This window comes from Aethalodelphis obliquidens, unplaced genomic scaffold (assembly GCF_003676395.1).
Source record: "Aethalodelphis obliquidens isolate GAN/ISIS:26980383/991018 unplaced genomic scaffold, ASM367639v1 scaffold7, whole genome shotgun sequence".
In the NCBI taxonomy this organism is placed as follows: Eukaryota; Metazoa; Chordata; class Mammalia; order Artiodactyla; family Delphinidae; genus Aethalodelphis; species Aethalodelphis obliquidens.
The window spans coordinates 53,960,161-53,976,945 of record NW_020837951.1 but is presented as its reverse complement, the minus strand read 5'-3'; the positions used below and the strand labels follow the sequence as shown (position 1 = coordinate 53,976,945).

General features: G+C 43.0%; 1 protein-coding gene across 4 annotated transcripts in view; it reads left to right on the top strand.

Annotated features, from left to right (window-relative positions):
* The window catches only part of GLIS3 (GLIS family zinc finger 3), a 506,378-nt gene extending 490,743 nt beyond the window's left edge, over positions 1 to 15,635 (top strand). For 3 of the 4 annotated variants that reach the window (XM_027105791.1, XM_027105789.1, XM_027105788.1), the window contains 2 exons: positions 12,384 to 12,566; positions 13,465 to 15,635. In XM_027105791.1, the coding sequence (XP_026961592.1) occupies positions 12,384 to 12,566; positions 13,465 to 13,601 (320 nt within the window). In that variant the 3' untranslated portion in view covers positions 13,602 to 15,635. Of the gene's footprint in view, positions 1 to 12,383; positions 12,620 to 13,464 lie in introns of all 4 variants that reach the window. The other variant, XM_027105792.1, reaches the window with a different exon arrangement.
* The last annotated feature ends 1,150 nt before the right edge of the window (positions 15,636 to 16,785 follow it).

The window sequence follows — 16,785 nt, the reverse complement described above, 5'->3', positions numbered from 1 at the left end:
ACCTAGTTAGTGGAGCGGATATAACATGGGAGTTTGGTTACAACTAGACAGCAGAAGTCTAGGCCACAAGATCAGTGTGGGACCAACAGTAAGCCCAGAACTTCTGAGTCACTCAACTGAGGTCCCGTGATTGCACCTTGCCCAAGAAGAGAATGGTACTGGGATGGGGAGGGAGATCATCCTGATCTATGTCTGTGATCTAAAGTCACTTTGGGACAGTCATCATTGCTTTATCCCCAAGAGCCCCCAGAGTCCAGCAGAAAGGGCTGGGGGTGAGCCCAGGGGGAAGAGATGCCCATACGAAGAGCTCTCCTCCTCCATTTCAAATGAACTCAGAGCTGTTCTGTTTTTTCCTATTGGTATTCCATTTGGAAAACTTGCCAAAGATTGAAAATCATGTAAAGATGTTCTTAGGGCTTCTAAACCTTTAGGGTAAGAAACACCTTGTTAACATGAACACTCCCAGGCCCTTCACCCAGAAATTTTTTTTTTTTTTTTTTTTTGCTGTACGCGGGCCTCTTACTGTTGTGGCCTCTCCCATTGCAGAGCACAGACTCTGGACGCGCAGGCTCAGTGGCCATGGCTCACGGGCCTAGCCGCTCCGCGGCATGTGGGATCTTCCCAGACCGGGTTACGAACCCGTGTACCCTGCATCGGCAGGCGGACTCTCAACCACTGCGCCACCAGGGAAGCCCCACCCAGAAATTTGATTCACTGTGTCTGCCGTAGAGCCCAGGTGGAGCTGATGCTGTGGCCCCCACTTTAACAACCACAGGCCTAGACCCTAAGTGTAGGACTTAGTGCCACCTCACCGTGCTTCCCCAATCAGAGATAATCCAAAGGAAGCAATTGGCCAGTGACTGAGGGAATACTTTCCAGCTTCCTTCTCCCTTTACCTTCCGGGGAAGTTCTGTAAGTGCAGCACAACCTAAAAGCTGTAGAGAACCAGGATGGCTGTCAGAGGAGGCTGCAGCATTTCATGTTAATGTCCCTTTTCGTCTCTATCTGGAATCCTCTTCTCTGCCAGACCTTTCTTACAGCAAAGCTTGCTTGGAAGGACAAGGACAGATAGAATTAAATCTTCATTCTCTGCCGTGCTTTCCTTGTTCTGTTTTTGGCTCAAGTACTCCTGAGTCAAAGGGTTGCTTGTGAACTTTATGCAACAGAGCTTGACACAACCGAGGGTAAATTTACCTTTGTACTCAGAGAATGTAGGATGATAAGTAACACCAGGCTTATAATGAGACAGTAGGGGCTGGAATTTTCAGTGTGTTTTACTGTATGCAAAATATTTTCACACTTATTATTTCATTTGATCCTTGTAGCCACCTAGGAGGGTTATACACACCAGCAACAGAGTAACCCCCTCTCATAGAGAAATTCCCACCTCATTCCTTTCAACCTTGACCCATGGCCAAAGTGTTTACTTCACACACCCATCAGACTAAGAATGTCCAACTCCTCCACCCTTCATTCTGGGCTTTATATGTATCCAGGATTTTTGAGTCATAGGCGGGTGATGGAGTACAGGAGGCAAATCATGGGCAACTGGGCACTGAGTCTCTTTCCGTTTGCTCCCTGTGCTTCTCCCCCTCCCTATCATGAGGATCATGCTGCCACAGTAGTATTATTTTCCCCCTTTTATCAATAGGGACTCATAGGCTCAGAGAGGCTATGGTTTCCTCAAGGCCACACAGCCAGTAAATGGCAAAGCTGGCTTTAATATCCATCTTAAGAATCTTTGGGTCTTCTGGTTTTGAGCATCTCTGTTTTATATAATTGCCATACGCGCATTGTCATTATGAGGATGCACTGAACCATTGTACTGTAACGGTACATACCCACACGCGGCAATTACTGAGACACATTGCAATTAGTTTACTTTGGCAGCTTATCATTCTGAGAATTTGGAAGCCGTAGGCCACCACGCATTAGTGTTTTGGTTGGGTTGAAGACATTTTAGTGAAAATCGATTACATCTTTTAACCAAAAGGGTTTTATACATGCCTTCCTTCTCACTCTGCTTTCTCCCACTTCCTTTTTGCCCTTTTCAGCAAAATGCTCTGCCCACTCTCATCCCCTTATTTGAAACTTTGCAGACATCAATAGCAGACCATCTTCCTCTTCCCCTACCCCAGGTATACAACTTGGACAGCGAGTGTGGCTCACAGTAATAAATGCCGTTAGCAGCTTGCTTCAGACCAGGTGAGGTTCTGCGAGGTGCACGAGCAGAGGAGAGCACCCAGAGTGTGCAGAATGCATCCCTCTGTGGCCTGTAGGCTAGTGGTAGACGCTGTAGATGAAAATGGCCCCACTTCTTGGAACCAGGTGGACTTGTCTAACTTGAAGCCCACATGCTGCAACCCATCTGACCAGGGACTAGGGGACCAGGAGGTTGCTCCACTGGTCAGCTTTCCAACCACTGTAACCTGGTTCCTTCAAAAGGAATGTGCCAAATGGAATGTTCAGGGTTATTATTTCCATTATTTTCCTTTTTCTTAGTACAGTAGTTACTTAAATGTCAGTCTTAAATAGCTCGAGTGCTTTGCAAGCTGGTTTAGTTCTCAGCCCGAAGAAAAATCTGTCTTGCTAACACAGTCTGTGAGCTGTTCCTGTAGCTTCCCCATTTATAGACTCCATATTAAAATGAAGAGTCGGTTTCTCCATCACTTCCAGGGAGGAAGCTTAGTAGAGTTCTGACTACATGAAGACCTGGCTGAGGTTGTTGGCCAAGACCAGGAGCTAAGGGGAAAAATGACAACCAAACTGTGGAGGCTTCACTTCCAAGATCAGCATCATTTTATACCTAAGGGTGGTGGGTTATGAGAGATAAATTGCTTAAGAATTGCATGTGCATTATACAGAATCTACAAATACAGCTAAGCTTATTTCATGGTAGTAATAATTGCTACTATTTACTGAGGGCCTACTACATGCTGGGGAATGCACTAGATGCTTTTATAAATGCTCTCATGTATAATGTTTTCCACAACCCTATAAAATAGATATTATTTTAAAAGAAAATGAGGCTCAAGAAGGAAAATAATTTATGCAAAGACACACAGTTGGTTAATGGGTTATCCAGGCTTTGAACCCAGATCCAGGTAGTTCATGCAATGGATAGAAATAAAATAGTGACTAAATCAGAAAATTGGCCAAGAGAAATTTCTGAAATGTCTCTGTTTCTACTCTTCAGGGTTTTTCAAAATTTTCAGTGTTTAGGTAATTTCATCAATTTTGTTAATTAATTCAATGCTTTTCTCCCTAATGAAAATGTATGTACTTCATGAAATGTTGATCCAGTCTGAGTAACTTTGCCTATAATCTGGCAGTGAGAGACCTCAACAAAAATGGCAAGATTTTGTTTGAAATGATTTGTCTGTGAGCTTAAGCCCTAATAGTCTCTATGAACTGTTACCAAACAGACCAGAGTTTGAGTCCTAGTTCTGAAACTTGGTAACTATAAGGATTTAGGTAAGTTATTTGAACTTTTTTGTTTCCTTGTCTGTAAACTGGGGACAATATTACTTAACTCAAAAGTTGATGTAACTTAAAAAGAATGAAATATTGCCATTTGCAGCAACATGGATGAACCGAGAGAATATTATACTTAGTAAAGTAAATCAGACAGACATATTTTATGATATCACTTATATGTGGAATCTAAAAAATAATACAAATGAATCTATATACAAAACAAAAATAGACTCACAGACATAGAAAACATACTTATGGTTACCAAAGGGAAAGGTGGGGGGCAGGTAAATTAGGAATATGGGATTAACAGATACAAACTGCCATACATAAAATAAACAACAAGGATTTCCTGTATAGCACAGGGAACTATATTCAATATCTTGTAATAACCTATAATGGAAAATGATCTGAAAAATATATATATATCTGAATCATTTTGCTGTATACCTAAAATTAACACAATATCATAAATCAACTATATTTCAGTTTTTTTAAAAGTTGTAAAAATGAAGATTTTCTATTTAAAACACCTAAGATAATGCCTATCTCAGAGCAAATAAATATTAGTTCCTCTCTTTCCTTCTGAAAGAATTCTCTGAGGGGTTGGTGTAACACTAATCAAAATGTCTATAAAAATGCCAAAGCAAAGGAACTGCAAATGAGAAAACTCTGGACTTAGTAGAAAAGTATATGATGACTGTTTTAGCTCTGCTCCCCATTTGTTTTAAGATAAAGGCTAGATCCATGAATAATTGCAAATAGCTGGATGTTTTTAAATATTAAAATGAGTGTATGAATTTTCCACTTTTCTCTTATTTGCACAATAACATATAACCATAGTATTGGTTTAAAGGCATGTGATTCAACCTCCATCTCTTTGTCTATAAAATGAGAACATTTGTTTGAATCACCTACTTATAAGACAGGTATATCAGAGGCTGCCTAAGAAGGAGTTTTTTTAAGTTTTTTAAAAAGGTACCATGTGAGTAATAAGTGTATGATTCCCTGCCTTTCTCTGAGTAAAGTTGGAGGTCATTAAATCATGCTGAGAAGATGTGATGCCAGAGATCATATTCTTAGAGACTTTAAGAGCTTTACCAGAGACTTACCTATTTTTTTCTCTTTTCTGCTCATTGGCTTGTATCATGGATTGCAGAAGGTATTTAAAGGGGGGAGTGCAAGGGTCCCCAGAGAGTACAAGGGAACGCACAAAGAGCCATAAGAGTGTTGGAGAAGAAGAAATAAGGGTAGCGAAAGGGAGTAGGCCATGCATCTTCTTTCTGAGTCCCTGTCCCTGGAACTCTCTGATTTGAGCCCTCTCGTTCATCACTTAGGCTTATCCATGCCCCTGCACGTGCAGCAATCATGACTGAGGCCCAAAACTCTACAATTCCTAAAGTAACCCACAAAATTATAGTCTCTGTGGAAAACTGGTTAAGAGTTATAAAGCTCATAAACATACATCCCTGCTTCCACTTGGCTAGCAAACAGCTGTACCACCAAAAAGCTGAGCACTGCCAGCTCTGCCTCTGTCACTGACATCTGCTTATTCTCCTACCCAGGCACGAATTGATCAGTAGCACTGACAAAAAAAAAAAAAAAAAACCCACTCTGCCAGGGCTGGTCCTCAGCAGAGCTATGGGATGACCTCCTAATTATATCTACCCTCACCAGACAGGGCCAAACAACAGGGACCATAATCACTACTCTTTTTTAAAAGTTTTGGGAGTGCCCAAACTTCCTTCTTATTTGAGCTTTTTCCTCTTCCTATCTTGAATGCAGTCTAGAGAAAAGAGTTGCATCTCTGTATATTCCTTAAAGAAAATTTCCTTTTTATTGTCACATATAATATTAAATTGTATTACTTGATTTCTCATTTGTATGTTAATCTTTCTTTCTCACTGAAACATAAACTCCAAGAAGGCATGGAGTATGTTTTATGCACCACTGTGTCTCCAGCACTTGAGTAAGTGCTTAGCATATAGTTGTCGACTAAATGAAGGCATAAAAGTTGAAATGTTTGTGTTATTAGAAGAATAGGGAAGAAAAGTGAAAAGAAACATTTGTAGAGCGCTGTGTGCAGGCACATGCTCAGCCCTTCACATGGGTCATCTCTTAATCCTCTTTAATCTTTGCAGTTACCTTATGAAGTAGGTACTGTGAACCCCCATTTTATAAAAATACAATAACAAAGGTAAGCACATGCTTAGCCAGTGTTTCTTCTGAAAGGTCAAGGGGACAGATGACTCCTGAGATTCGGGCAGTATCTGAAAACAACAGTGTTTGGCCTGGATGCCTAAAATGATACTCTCCGATCACATGGGAATTGAAGGGCTTTCTTGTCTGAAGATATTGAGGGGTCTTGGGAAGCAATTGCTCTCAGCATTGTTTCCAAGGAGCTTCACAAAGGGTCCTGCCCAGCCTGATCAGGCCACACTCTGGTTGAGGAATTAGTTCTGGGGGCCCTTCCTGATGCCTGTGATGAGCTTCACAGGTGGGCTGTCTGCATCTATAAGTTGGCATCATGGTCTGGGCAGAACCTACCGCAGGAAAGGGTCAGTCTTGATTCTGAATGTTGTCCGTCCAACTCTTTTCCTGGTGCCCAGAGTTTGGTGGTGGTTCTCAGCCTCACCATATAGGAGAACAAGAATTTTGTTTTGCAAAGCCATCTGCTATGTATATAAACAAACCCATTAGGGGCACAGCTCCTGACATAGCACCTTGACAAAGTTTAGACTGATGGTGTTCATCTCCACCCATAAGTGTAAGGTAGAGCCTCTGTATTGAACTTTATTTCATCATCAAGTCGTAGGGAAATTGGAGACCCACCTATGCTGTTGCCACTCCCATACACACAGGGAGCTAGGCCCAGAGTCTGCAGGAAAGAAAGTGGGTGATGTGTTTCCTTTTCCTTCTCTTACTTTCAGAAAGGAAAGTGGTTCCTGCAGGAGAACTGAATTGCCCTGGAAGTTTAGCTTAAAACAATGCGCATCAGCCCTCATGAGGGTTGTGAGTTGGGTGACCATTATTTATTTATTGAAGTATTTATACTCTGGTTCCTTCTCCCAAGACTAGAGTGTAAATTTGTAAGGAAAAGATAAATGTAATAAAGAGTCTAATATACTTCTTATCTTGAACGCCAGGAGTCTAAGAATCATTATCTGGCTTTTATTGAAACTCTTGGTGGGTCATGTTTGTTCTCTAGGAATTTAATCAGAAACATTACTGAAAGTCTGTTAAACCTGAGAATGCAGATATCCCTAGAGTTGTGCTGTCCAGTACAGTAGCCACAAGCCACATGTGGCCATTTAAATTTGAATTAATTAAAACTAAATATAATGTAGAATTTGGTTCCTCAGTCGACTAGCCACATCTCAAGTGCTCAGTAGCCACATGCAGCTACTGTATTGGACAGTGAGGTAGAGGCCATTTCCATCAACACACAAAGTCGTCTTGGACAGCGCTGCCCTAGAGAATACCCTTCCATTACTGTATTTAGTCATGCGCTTCCTTTCTCCTCTAACTTTTTCCACTCCCCTTCCACGTTGGGAAGGAAATCCACACTCAGCTTCATGGGGCTACTTCATCATCATTAAGCAGCAACAGTAACCATGAACTCCTGATCTAACGGATCATCACAGAGCTGTCAGTGACCCCACATGACAAAGTAAAGAGGAGAGGTTTTTGAGAATGAATTTTAGGGCTTCCCTTGTGGTGCAGTGGTTAAGAATCCGCCTGCCAATGCAGGGGACGCGGGTTCAAGCCCTGGTTCTAGGAAGATCCCACAGGCTGCAGAGCAACTAAGCCCGTGTGCCACAACTACTGAGCCTGCGCTCTAGAACCCTCGAGCCACAACTACTGAGCCCACGTGCCACAACTAGCAAAGCCACATGCCTAAAGCCCGTGCTCCGCAACAAGAGAAGCCACCGCAATGAGAAGCCCGTGCACCACAACGAAGAGTAGCCCCCGCTCGCCTCAACCAGAGAAAATCCTGTGCACAGCAGCGAAGACCCAATGCAACCAAAAAAAAATAACAATAAAATAAATAAATTTATTGGGGAAAAAAGAATGATTTTTAATACTATGTGAGCTCATAGGTAATATTACGGGAGAAAACAGGATACAAAACAATATGTATAACATTCCAGTTTTGTGTGTATATATCTGGCTATGTCTGAATTGTAGGAATAAAGATAATTTTTCTTTTCTTTGCATATACTATTCTACATTTTCTAGTTGGTACAATTAATTCAAAATATTTTAATAATTAGAAAAACAAGTTTGTTTTTAGAAGGGAAAAATACTTCCCAAAATTGACAAGAGGAGGAATGATTCTCCTTGACCTTCAGGAGCTACAACTTGAGTAAAGTCAGTTTATCTGCAAGTTCCTCTTCTCCTCTTCCATTCTTGGAGGTAAAATAACTTCTAAAATGGGGGAGGGGTGATTTTCTAACTAAATGTGATGACTAATATTTATTGCCAACATAAACTTATGTGTGCATTCTTCTGCTACTATAAGTGTATGTGTTCTTGTTCCAACTGCATTATCAATCCTCAAGGACAAGGTGTTATCTTCTAGTTCTTTGGTCTCTCCAAAAGCACCTTGACCAGTACTCAGTAACTGTCATTGACTGACTGACTGACAGATTGGCTGACCTTGCCATCACTCTTATGTTTTATGCCCACGAAATGTGTTAACATCTTGCAGCGTTTTGCTTTGGGTCCTTGACGTAGTGTTCCTTCCAAACTTACTATATGAAATTCAGCAGCTGGAATACAGGAGCCATTCATCAGAAAATGAGTTAGGCTTTCTCTGGTTTTTTGTGTGTGGCAAGATCCTAATGGAATCTTTTAAAATTATGTTAGTTTTATGGAAATAGCAGTGGGAAGAGGCTATGTTAAAGCTCTTTGATTTGAGTGACCACAGTCATCCACACCAGTGTATTTGGCATCTCTAGTAACTGGCTTCTTGAAGGGAGGGATTTAATAAAGAGGATTTTCTTTCCCTGAGTTGGCTGTGAGCGTGGTAAAACATGCTTGTGGGGCCATTCTGGTTTTGACTGTTTCTCGTGCCAGCCAAGAAAGCCACAGGCAGGAACTACAGTTCACTCGGCCCTCTCACTCCGACCCAGATGGACAGGGGAAACTGGGAGATGGAGCTCAGGATGTTGGGTTTACTATTTAACTTCACCGGATGTATTTCATTGCATTATGAACCTTTTGTACTCTTACACTTTACAGCACTCAAATGTAGATTGAAGCCATGTGAAATTCCTGCCATGTCTTCAAAGCAGGGAGAAGACAGGAAAGAGAGAATGAATTGGTTTTCACAAAAGGCCAGTGGAAGTCTCTATCACTGTCCCTGACATACCTGAATGATCAATGTCCCTATGTGGGGAGTTGTGGGAGTCTGTCTTCCTGGAAGGTTAATATTACACTGAGGAATGCTATCAGGGTATATATGAGTGACAAATATGAACAGAGCCAGCATAGGGATATAAATAGCAAATATTGTCTATTTTGTTCAGTGCGGCGACATTACATTCTAATAAACCAACTGTGATGGTTCCTGGTAATGTTTTCCTCCTGATGGTGATGCCGTGATTACATGTGCCTGGCCACTGGGTACCCAAAGTCAAGATCAGTCCAAGAAACCTCCCAAATGAAACTGCACATCCCAGGTCTTTCAGCCCACTCAAGTTTGTTGCTGTTGTGAGCCTACATGGGGACGAGTGAAGAAATCAGAATGTGTGTCAATTAGTGAAGGATCTAGGAACCAATATGGGAAAGAGGTATATAGCCCAGGTCCCAAGGGCCAAGAATGTTCCAGAGGATTCCACCTGGGAACTGGAAGTGAGCTACATGCCCACTGCCTTGTCCATTCTTACATTTGGTCCCTTTTGAAAATTTTATTTCTCTTAATAAACATTTTACTTTTGAGAGCTACATTATTGTGACGTAATTTTACTTTTTTATTTTTCTTATTTAGCAAACATATAAATTGTGTTATTAAAATATATTATATAAATATTAATTATATTCTCCAATTATATTGTATAATATGTAAATATTAACTCAATTTAATCTTCATAATAACTCACTAAGGTATAGGTACTACTTTTTATTTTTATTTTTTAATTTTTGGGTGCATTGGGTCTTTGTTGCTGTGCGCGGGCTTCTCATTGTGGTGGCCTCTCTTGCTGTGGAGCATAGGCTCTAGGCTAGCAGGCTTCAGTAGTTGTGGCTCATGGGGCTCTAGAGCGCAGGCTCAATAGCTGTAGCGCACAGGCTTAGTTGCTCCGCGGCATGTGGGATCTTCCCGGACCAGGGCTTGAACCCGTGTCCCCTGCATTGGCAGGCGGATTCTCAACCACTGCGCCACCAGGGAAGCCCCTAGGTACTACTTTTAATCCCGTTTTACAAATTAGAAAGCTGAAATACTGCAAGGCTACATAATTCACCAAGACTACACAGTTGGTAAGCTGTTGAGCTAGGATTTGAACCCAGGAAGTCTGGCTCCAAAGTACTTGTCCTTCACTGATACTAAAATTCAGAAAAACATAAAGCCAAAAAAACCCCAAAGACAACTATAAATATGTTGCCTTGCAATCTGTCCTATACATAGTCTTCCACATAACTGAACCCAGTCTCCCTATTCAGTTTTGTATCTTGCTTTATTTTCCAACTGAACCTTATAATGGTCTTTCCACGATGTTAACTCCTTGTAAATACTGTTTTCATGGCTACTTAACATTTCCATCAGGTAAATGTACCACTGTTCAACCGTTCTCTTATGGGTGGCCATTTTTCCTCCTCTGTTGGTTTTCTGTTATGACAGCTAGCACTGTGATGACTACCTCTTGCAGAATTTCTTCTGTTTTTCAGAATACACTTTTAGGATACATTCTTGGAAGAAAAATTCCCCTGTCCAGAAGTATGAACACTTTTAGGTTCTAGATGCAGGTTGTCAAGTGATTTACAGAGGCTTATACTCCTTTGCAATGTCTGCACACTCTGCACAGGTGCCTTTGTCACCAGTCTCATTCCAGCACCAAGAATGACTTTCAGAAATCTTTGCTAATGTGATAGGTAGAATATGGTATTTTATCATTGTCTTGATTTTTATTGCTTTAACGGCTAGAGAATTGCCAGTTGTCCACATTGGTTGATAAATTATATGCGTATCTGAGTGATCTGTTTGAGTCCTTTGCCCGTCTGCCTACTGAGTCCATGCAGAAGACTTAGGGCATCAAAAAGAGAAGAGCCAGTAGTTTTCCATTCTTTCTTCTCCTGCCTTGACATGGAATTTCCTTATGTTTTTTCCTAGTCTATACTGCTAACATGAATTTAATCTTCCTCCCAAACCTTATATGGATTTTTCTCTTGATTCTACATAAAGTATACTACTGTTTACTTACAAAGAATGTTATTTTGTTTTCTACTGTGAGTGTACCCTGTTCGTAAATCTGTATCCATCCTCTGTCTTGTATCATAAGCTCCTAGAGGGCTAGTCTGTGGCTTTGTGAGCAGTTCAGCACACATTCTTTGGTGATATTCCTAGCGACCATAGAACAAGCCTCCTGCCCAAGGGTAGTCTGCCTTGAGAGTACTAATCAGAAATGAGAAGGGTGTGAGCATAATAGGTTGGATGTGTTAGTGTGCCTCAGTTGTACTTAAAGAGAGCTAAAAAGAACCCAACCCAAATAGCACCTTCCCTACCTCTTGATAGGTGACTCCATAAGAAGCAGCAGTTCTAGAGGAGGAAAGCACACAGGACTAGGGCTCCAAAGTCCATGAATTAGTTCTGTATTCGCCATCGTGTAATGTTTGTGGAAGGAACACTGGGGGCACTTCCTCTACTAATCCCTTGTTTTTTTCACCAGAAACAGAGTCATGATATCAATAACTGACATTCATAAAGCACTTTCAAATGTTATGTATGGATTTCCTTATCCAATGACTTGCTTAATCTTCATAATCACCCAGTGAAATAGACAGTGACTTTCACATGTTAGAGTTGAGGAAACAGGTACCATGAAATAAGGTATTGAATGAAGATTTCATTATATTTTTAAAACCATATACTCCAGAAAGTAATCTTTTACTTAAATTTATTATGAGACAAGGAGGAAGAGGGAAATGGTAAGGTATCATGGAAGGTGTGGAGAATCATAGAAAAGGACCACATAGGACCCCAAGGGAAAAACTCCATTGAGTAAGAAAAAAATTGAAAAGATAAATGAAACAAGATTAGCAAAATGTTGATTATTTTCAAATATTAAGAAATCTTTCCACATATTTCTTCATGATATTGTTTATTCACTTCCAGTTTTTCTATTTACTGCAAAGATCAGCAATAATAATAGTTAAGTAAATGGTTGCATATCTGACTATGAGATACTATGTACCTATTCAAAATAATGAGGAAGAAAAAATATAAATGTGTATGAATGTATCTGTTGGAAGTACAGATGGATAGATCTATGTTGCATTTTTTAAGGTGAGCATTGTTGAGAGCTTTATTCAGGTTTCTACGAAATGTGGAAAACAGACTATAAAATAAAAGAAGTTAAGGAAGATGCACTTAAAAACTGGTGAGAGGGCATGGGGTAGGAATGTCCCCTGAAGGACGGGCCTTCAGTGTCCAGGACTCTTTGGAGAGTCTAGGGAAGGTGTGAAGCCCTTCAGCTTCAGGTACTAGAGCAAGAAATAAAAAGCCCCTGGAGGTAGAAGAGCTTCTGCTCAGGTAGTACGTTATGAATGCTTGGTCAGAAGGTTTTGTAGGTGGGCTTAAGGGTTAAAGGCATTTTGTCATATGAAGCCAGGCTGAGTGAGGGTCTAGCCAGGTTGAAATGATCTTCTGAACTTGTGCCCTGCAGTAGCTCAATGCCATGCTTGCATTTCAGGATTTTATGGGCAGCTGCAGACATTCTGCCCCCCACATTACCCTGACTCTCAGAGAACCATGCCGCCTAGCAGCTCCTGCAGTGTGGTGCCTTCCTTCGAGGACTGCCTGGTCCCCACGTCTATGGGCCAGACTGGCTTTGACGTTTTCCACAGAGCCTTCTCAGCTCACTCGGGCATTACAGGTGTGTTGGTGTCTGTGACTTAGACACTCGGGCAGACAAGCAGGTGAGATCAGGTGGGTTTCCCGTGACTAGCCTGGACTATACTTGACCCAGCACATGACCACATCACATCCTGTTCGGTCTGCCCGTGAAATGTCTCTCTTCTTATCTTCCTCTCCAGCCCTTCTCCAGCCCCACTTCCACCACCCTCGTTCAGGTGCCATCATGTCTCTCCCAGACTTAGGCAACAGCCTTCCAACAAGTTCCTTGAGTCAGCTCCTTATCTTTACCATTCTGCCCTCCGAGCTACCATAACCATTGCCTTCCAAAAATGAAGGATAAAATAAGGTACTTTCCTGTTCAGCTACCTTCAGTAGTTTGTAGTTTCCCAGAGAATAAAGTCGACTGTCCTCAGCAAGGCATTCGAAGCCCCCAGGAGTTGAGCCTGATGGAACTCTCCGGACCTGCGCTCACGTCTCATGTGCCCTCCTCACATGTCTCCCTACATGCTCTGTACCTGAGCTTTGCCAGCACACTTGACCCCACGTGTCCCCTCTCTGTCTTCGCTCCCTCTTTCCCCCTCCTGGAATGTTCTTTCTTTATCTCTCTGTCTGTGAGAATCCCATCCTTTTTTATGGCTCAACCGTAATATCACCTCCTTTTTGAGGCCGCCCTCACTCTTCCCTACAGAACTTCACTTTCATTGCTACTCAGCCCATCTCTTGTGCCAAGTCCTATTGTAGCCACCTGCCTGCACATCAGCCTCTTCCCCCACCTAAGGAGCCCGAGGACGGGGAGACCCGCTGAAGACCCGCTGGCCCGGCACCGTTTCCTCCTCAGCCCCAGCCAGCATTTGCTCCCTGCGTGCCCGGCGTCTGCGACAAGGTAGCAGTTGACTTGTGCGCTCTTTCTCTTCCAGTGTGTGATCTACCTTCGGGTTCCTCAAGCCTTTTTGGGGAGTCTCTTCGCAGTGGACCTGAAGACACCACGTTCTTGCAGATCAGCGCTGTGGATCGCTGTCCTAGCCAGCTCTCCTCTGTCTATACTGAAGGCTAAAAGCTCCCCTGGCCTCCACTACCACTGGCATCCAGAGTCTTTTTGTTCCTTGCCACCTTTTCTTCTTATACTTTCACAGACTGTAAGAAAAAGGATGTCAAGCGAATCAGCGGAACCTGCCGAGTCCCAGGTGTGTCTTTGGAGGGCAGGGCTGAATGGTCAGAGCTGGGCTTTGTAGGTGTGTTTGCAGCTGCTCCTTTTTCTCCCTGGGTTTGCCGGTGACCAGCAGGACTCTTTTCAAAGGGAATTCACTCTACCGGATACCTGTTACTCCCTGGCTGCCAACCTTCAAAGGACACCAGTGAGATGATGTGCACGTGAAAGTGTAATTTGGGGATTTGCTGAAACTCCAAACAAGGAAGGGTGACCCAAATTGCCAGAAGCACAGTGAACTATCCCACCCAAGAGCCAGGCACAGCAAGGGGAACCCACTTCCAAAGCACAGCGTGGGCTCAGCTCTTGGAGGACCCCAGGTTTCCCAGCGCCAGCCTGCCATCCAGTGAGCTGGCTGCCTCTCTCCTCTTAGATATTCCCACGCTAACCATTTGCTTTCAGTGTTTCTCCAAAAGCAAAATGAGAAAGTTCTGTCAAGCACAGGCCCTTGAGAAGCACTACAGCTTGTTTTATATTCATGCAACCTATCTTAGTTCTTTGATTTTAAAGACTTGTTACTTACGTCTACTTTTTAAAGGAAAACAATGTTTAGAGGTCTGTTCTTTGGATGGAAATAATTATTTTAATGCCCCCAGCTATGTACGTCTTGCCTCCGCTGTGGCTCTGCTTGCCCGCACCCTGCAGCACCTGTGAGCGCCCGGAATGTTAGTGTTGCATTAGCAAAGGCTACCTGAGGGACATGGGGTAGGCCACCCTCTTCCCACTGCTGCCACAGAGACCCTCGTGGGTTGACTCTTCAGCGGCTCCACCTCGAAGACATTTTTCAAAGGAAAAGGTCACTTGACGGGCTCACCCATGGCCTCCGCTCTGGTGCTCTGCCCAGGGACCTGCTAGAAGCTGTGAGAGCAGGGACACACGGACGTGTGCTCCTGGGTTCTCAGAAAACCAAACTAGAGATGCCTGATGTCTGGCTACTTTGCACAGCCTCTGCTCCCTCCGTTAGGATCTCCCCTCACCTGTCTGTTGCTCCCTTGCCTTCCTTCTCTCCCTCTTTTTGCATCGCTCTCACCCTCTTCTTGACTGTGGTTCAGACATGCCCACCACCCGCCATTGCCTGCTCACCACCTCTGAGCAAGGTCTGGCCAAAGGCAGGTAGAGGGGACAGTTCTGGAAAGGTGGCCAGAAGGAGGCAACCTTTCTGTCTGAAACTCTGTTTTGAGGGCCTGGAATTTACCCAGAGCTCTCGGCCATTTGATCTCAAACCTGAATAGGATGCCGTTTTCTGTGACGCCTTTACCAAGTTATTAAAAAGATCCAGAGTCCTGTGACATAGGCTATAAAAATTGCCAAAACCCAAAAACACCTGGTAGATTCTGATATTCCAGTACTCTCGCCTCTCACGATTTCTTTTCTCTCTCTTTAAAAATGTTCTCTGAGGGAAAATGCTATTTGTCAAACTGGGATAATTATAATCTTCAACAAGACAATTAAACAGCTTGGTGTCAGACTTGGGATCCGGTGACAGTTTTTATCCTGACAGACATGTCCTTCCCGTCTGGCCGAACGGTCGGTAGTGTTCTGCCTGATTCCGGACTTCATTCTGACACGAAGTAGAATCAGCCGAATAAAGAACAAAGTGCAGGGTCCGTTCTGACAGTGCACTCAGTCAGTCTAGTTTCTCTGGCCAGTGGGCTCTGATCTGAGGAGAGCCATCATGCAGACATCCATGTCTGCAAAAGAGACAAGTCATTCACTTTACAAAAATCTGCTCTGCTTTACAAAAGAATTCACGTCAGGCTTTCTTTCCACATGAGTTCTCAGACGGCACACAAAGTCCCACCCCTCTGGCAGGCTTTTTGGGTTGTGTCACTTGGCCTGGACAGGGACCATGTCCTTTGTCACACCCTGCGGAGAAGGGAAAGCTCTGGTATCTTAGAGAGACAATTTATTCATTCTAAATCCTGGAGCCTCTACAGGGAACTCAAAACACATTTCATTTGTGTGATGAGGAGGGAAAAAAATGGAAAGGCAAGGTTGTTACTGCAGCTGATGTTGTCTGCCTGCCTGTGGCTTTTGCTATAATTTCAGGTGAAAACAGGTTAGGAGGACAAAGCCAGAAGCTGAACCTCAGAAACTTTGGCTGGAGGAGATCCTCGTGCACATCTGTAGTCTCCCCGTTGGCCTCGCTGAGGCCCCAGGGAACCAGAGGGTGCCAGACAGCAGCGCACCTGCGGGGCCTCCTTCCCCAGCAGGAATTGGGAGAGGGAACAGGCCCAGTGCAGCCTGCAAGGCTGGGTGCCCCTCACTCCCCTTCCATGTTTCCCCTCAGCTGCAGGTTTGAGCTTAGGGCCCCAGGACAGGACACCTCCAGGTTCCTTGGAGACAACACACGCTGCCCTGAGATTCCAGAATCTCGCCTGACCTTAAAATTTGTTCCTTGCTTGCTTTCACACTGCACAAGATTTATATATGCTTTCATCATTATGTTTGTAGCAGTAAAAGTAGAAACTTCAAAAACTCATTTCCTTGCATTTCCTGGTCTTTTTAACTCTTGATATGTAACCATTTTCGTAAACATCTGAAGAGAGATTGTCATTCCCCTTTTTTAAAAGACTGGTGCTTGTGAAAATACAGCGCAAAGCCAATTATCCTATTACATTAAAAAAAAAAAATCATGTATGCCTAGAGACATTTCATTTGCCGCATTGTCTTAATTCCCTAAAGGGACTGCATCAAAATGTAAGCTGTAATTTAGCCTCTGATCAGCTGCTAAATATTATTTAAATATTTACTAGTCCTGTGGGGTATCTCCCATTACCCATGTCTACCCCAAATTATTTAGGTGATTCCAAAATGAACAAAAGGTCTTCAGTCAATCACAGCAAAGTCTCCACTGATAAAACAGAGCTTTGGTGTTGTTCTGTTTTAAAATTAGCAGCTGTCAAGGACATTAGCATACTAGAACAGAGGTAAGTGTTCAACCCCCTATCCAAGAACCTTGCTTCCCAGTTGCCTTGAAGTATTGGGAATAGTGATTGTAAATGTCCAATTTAATTATTTGGTATTTTAT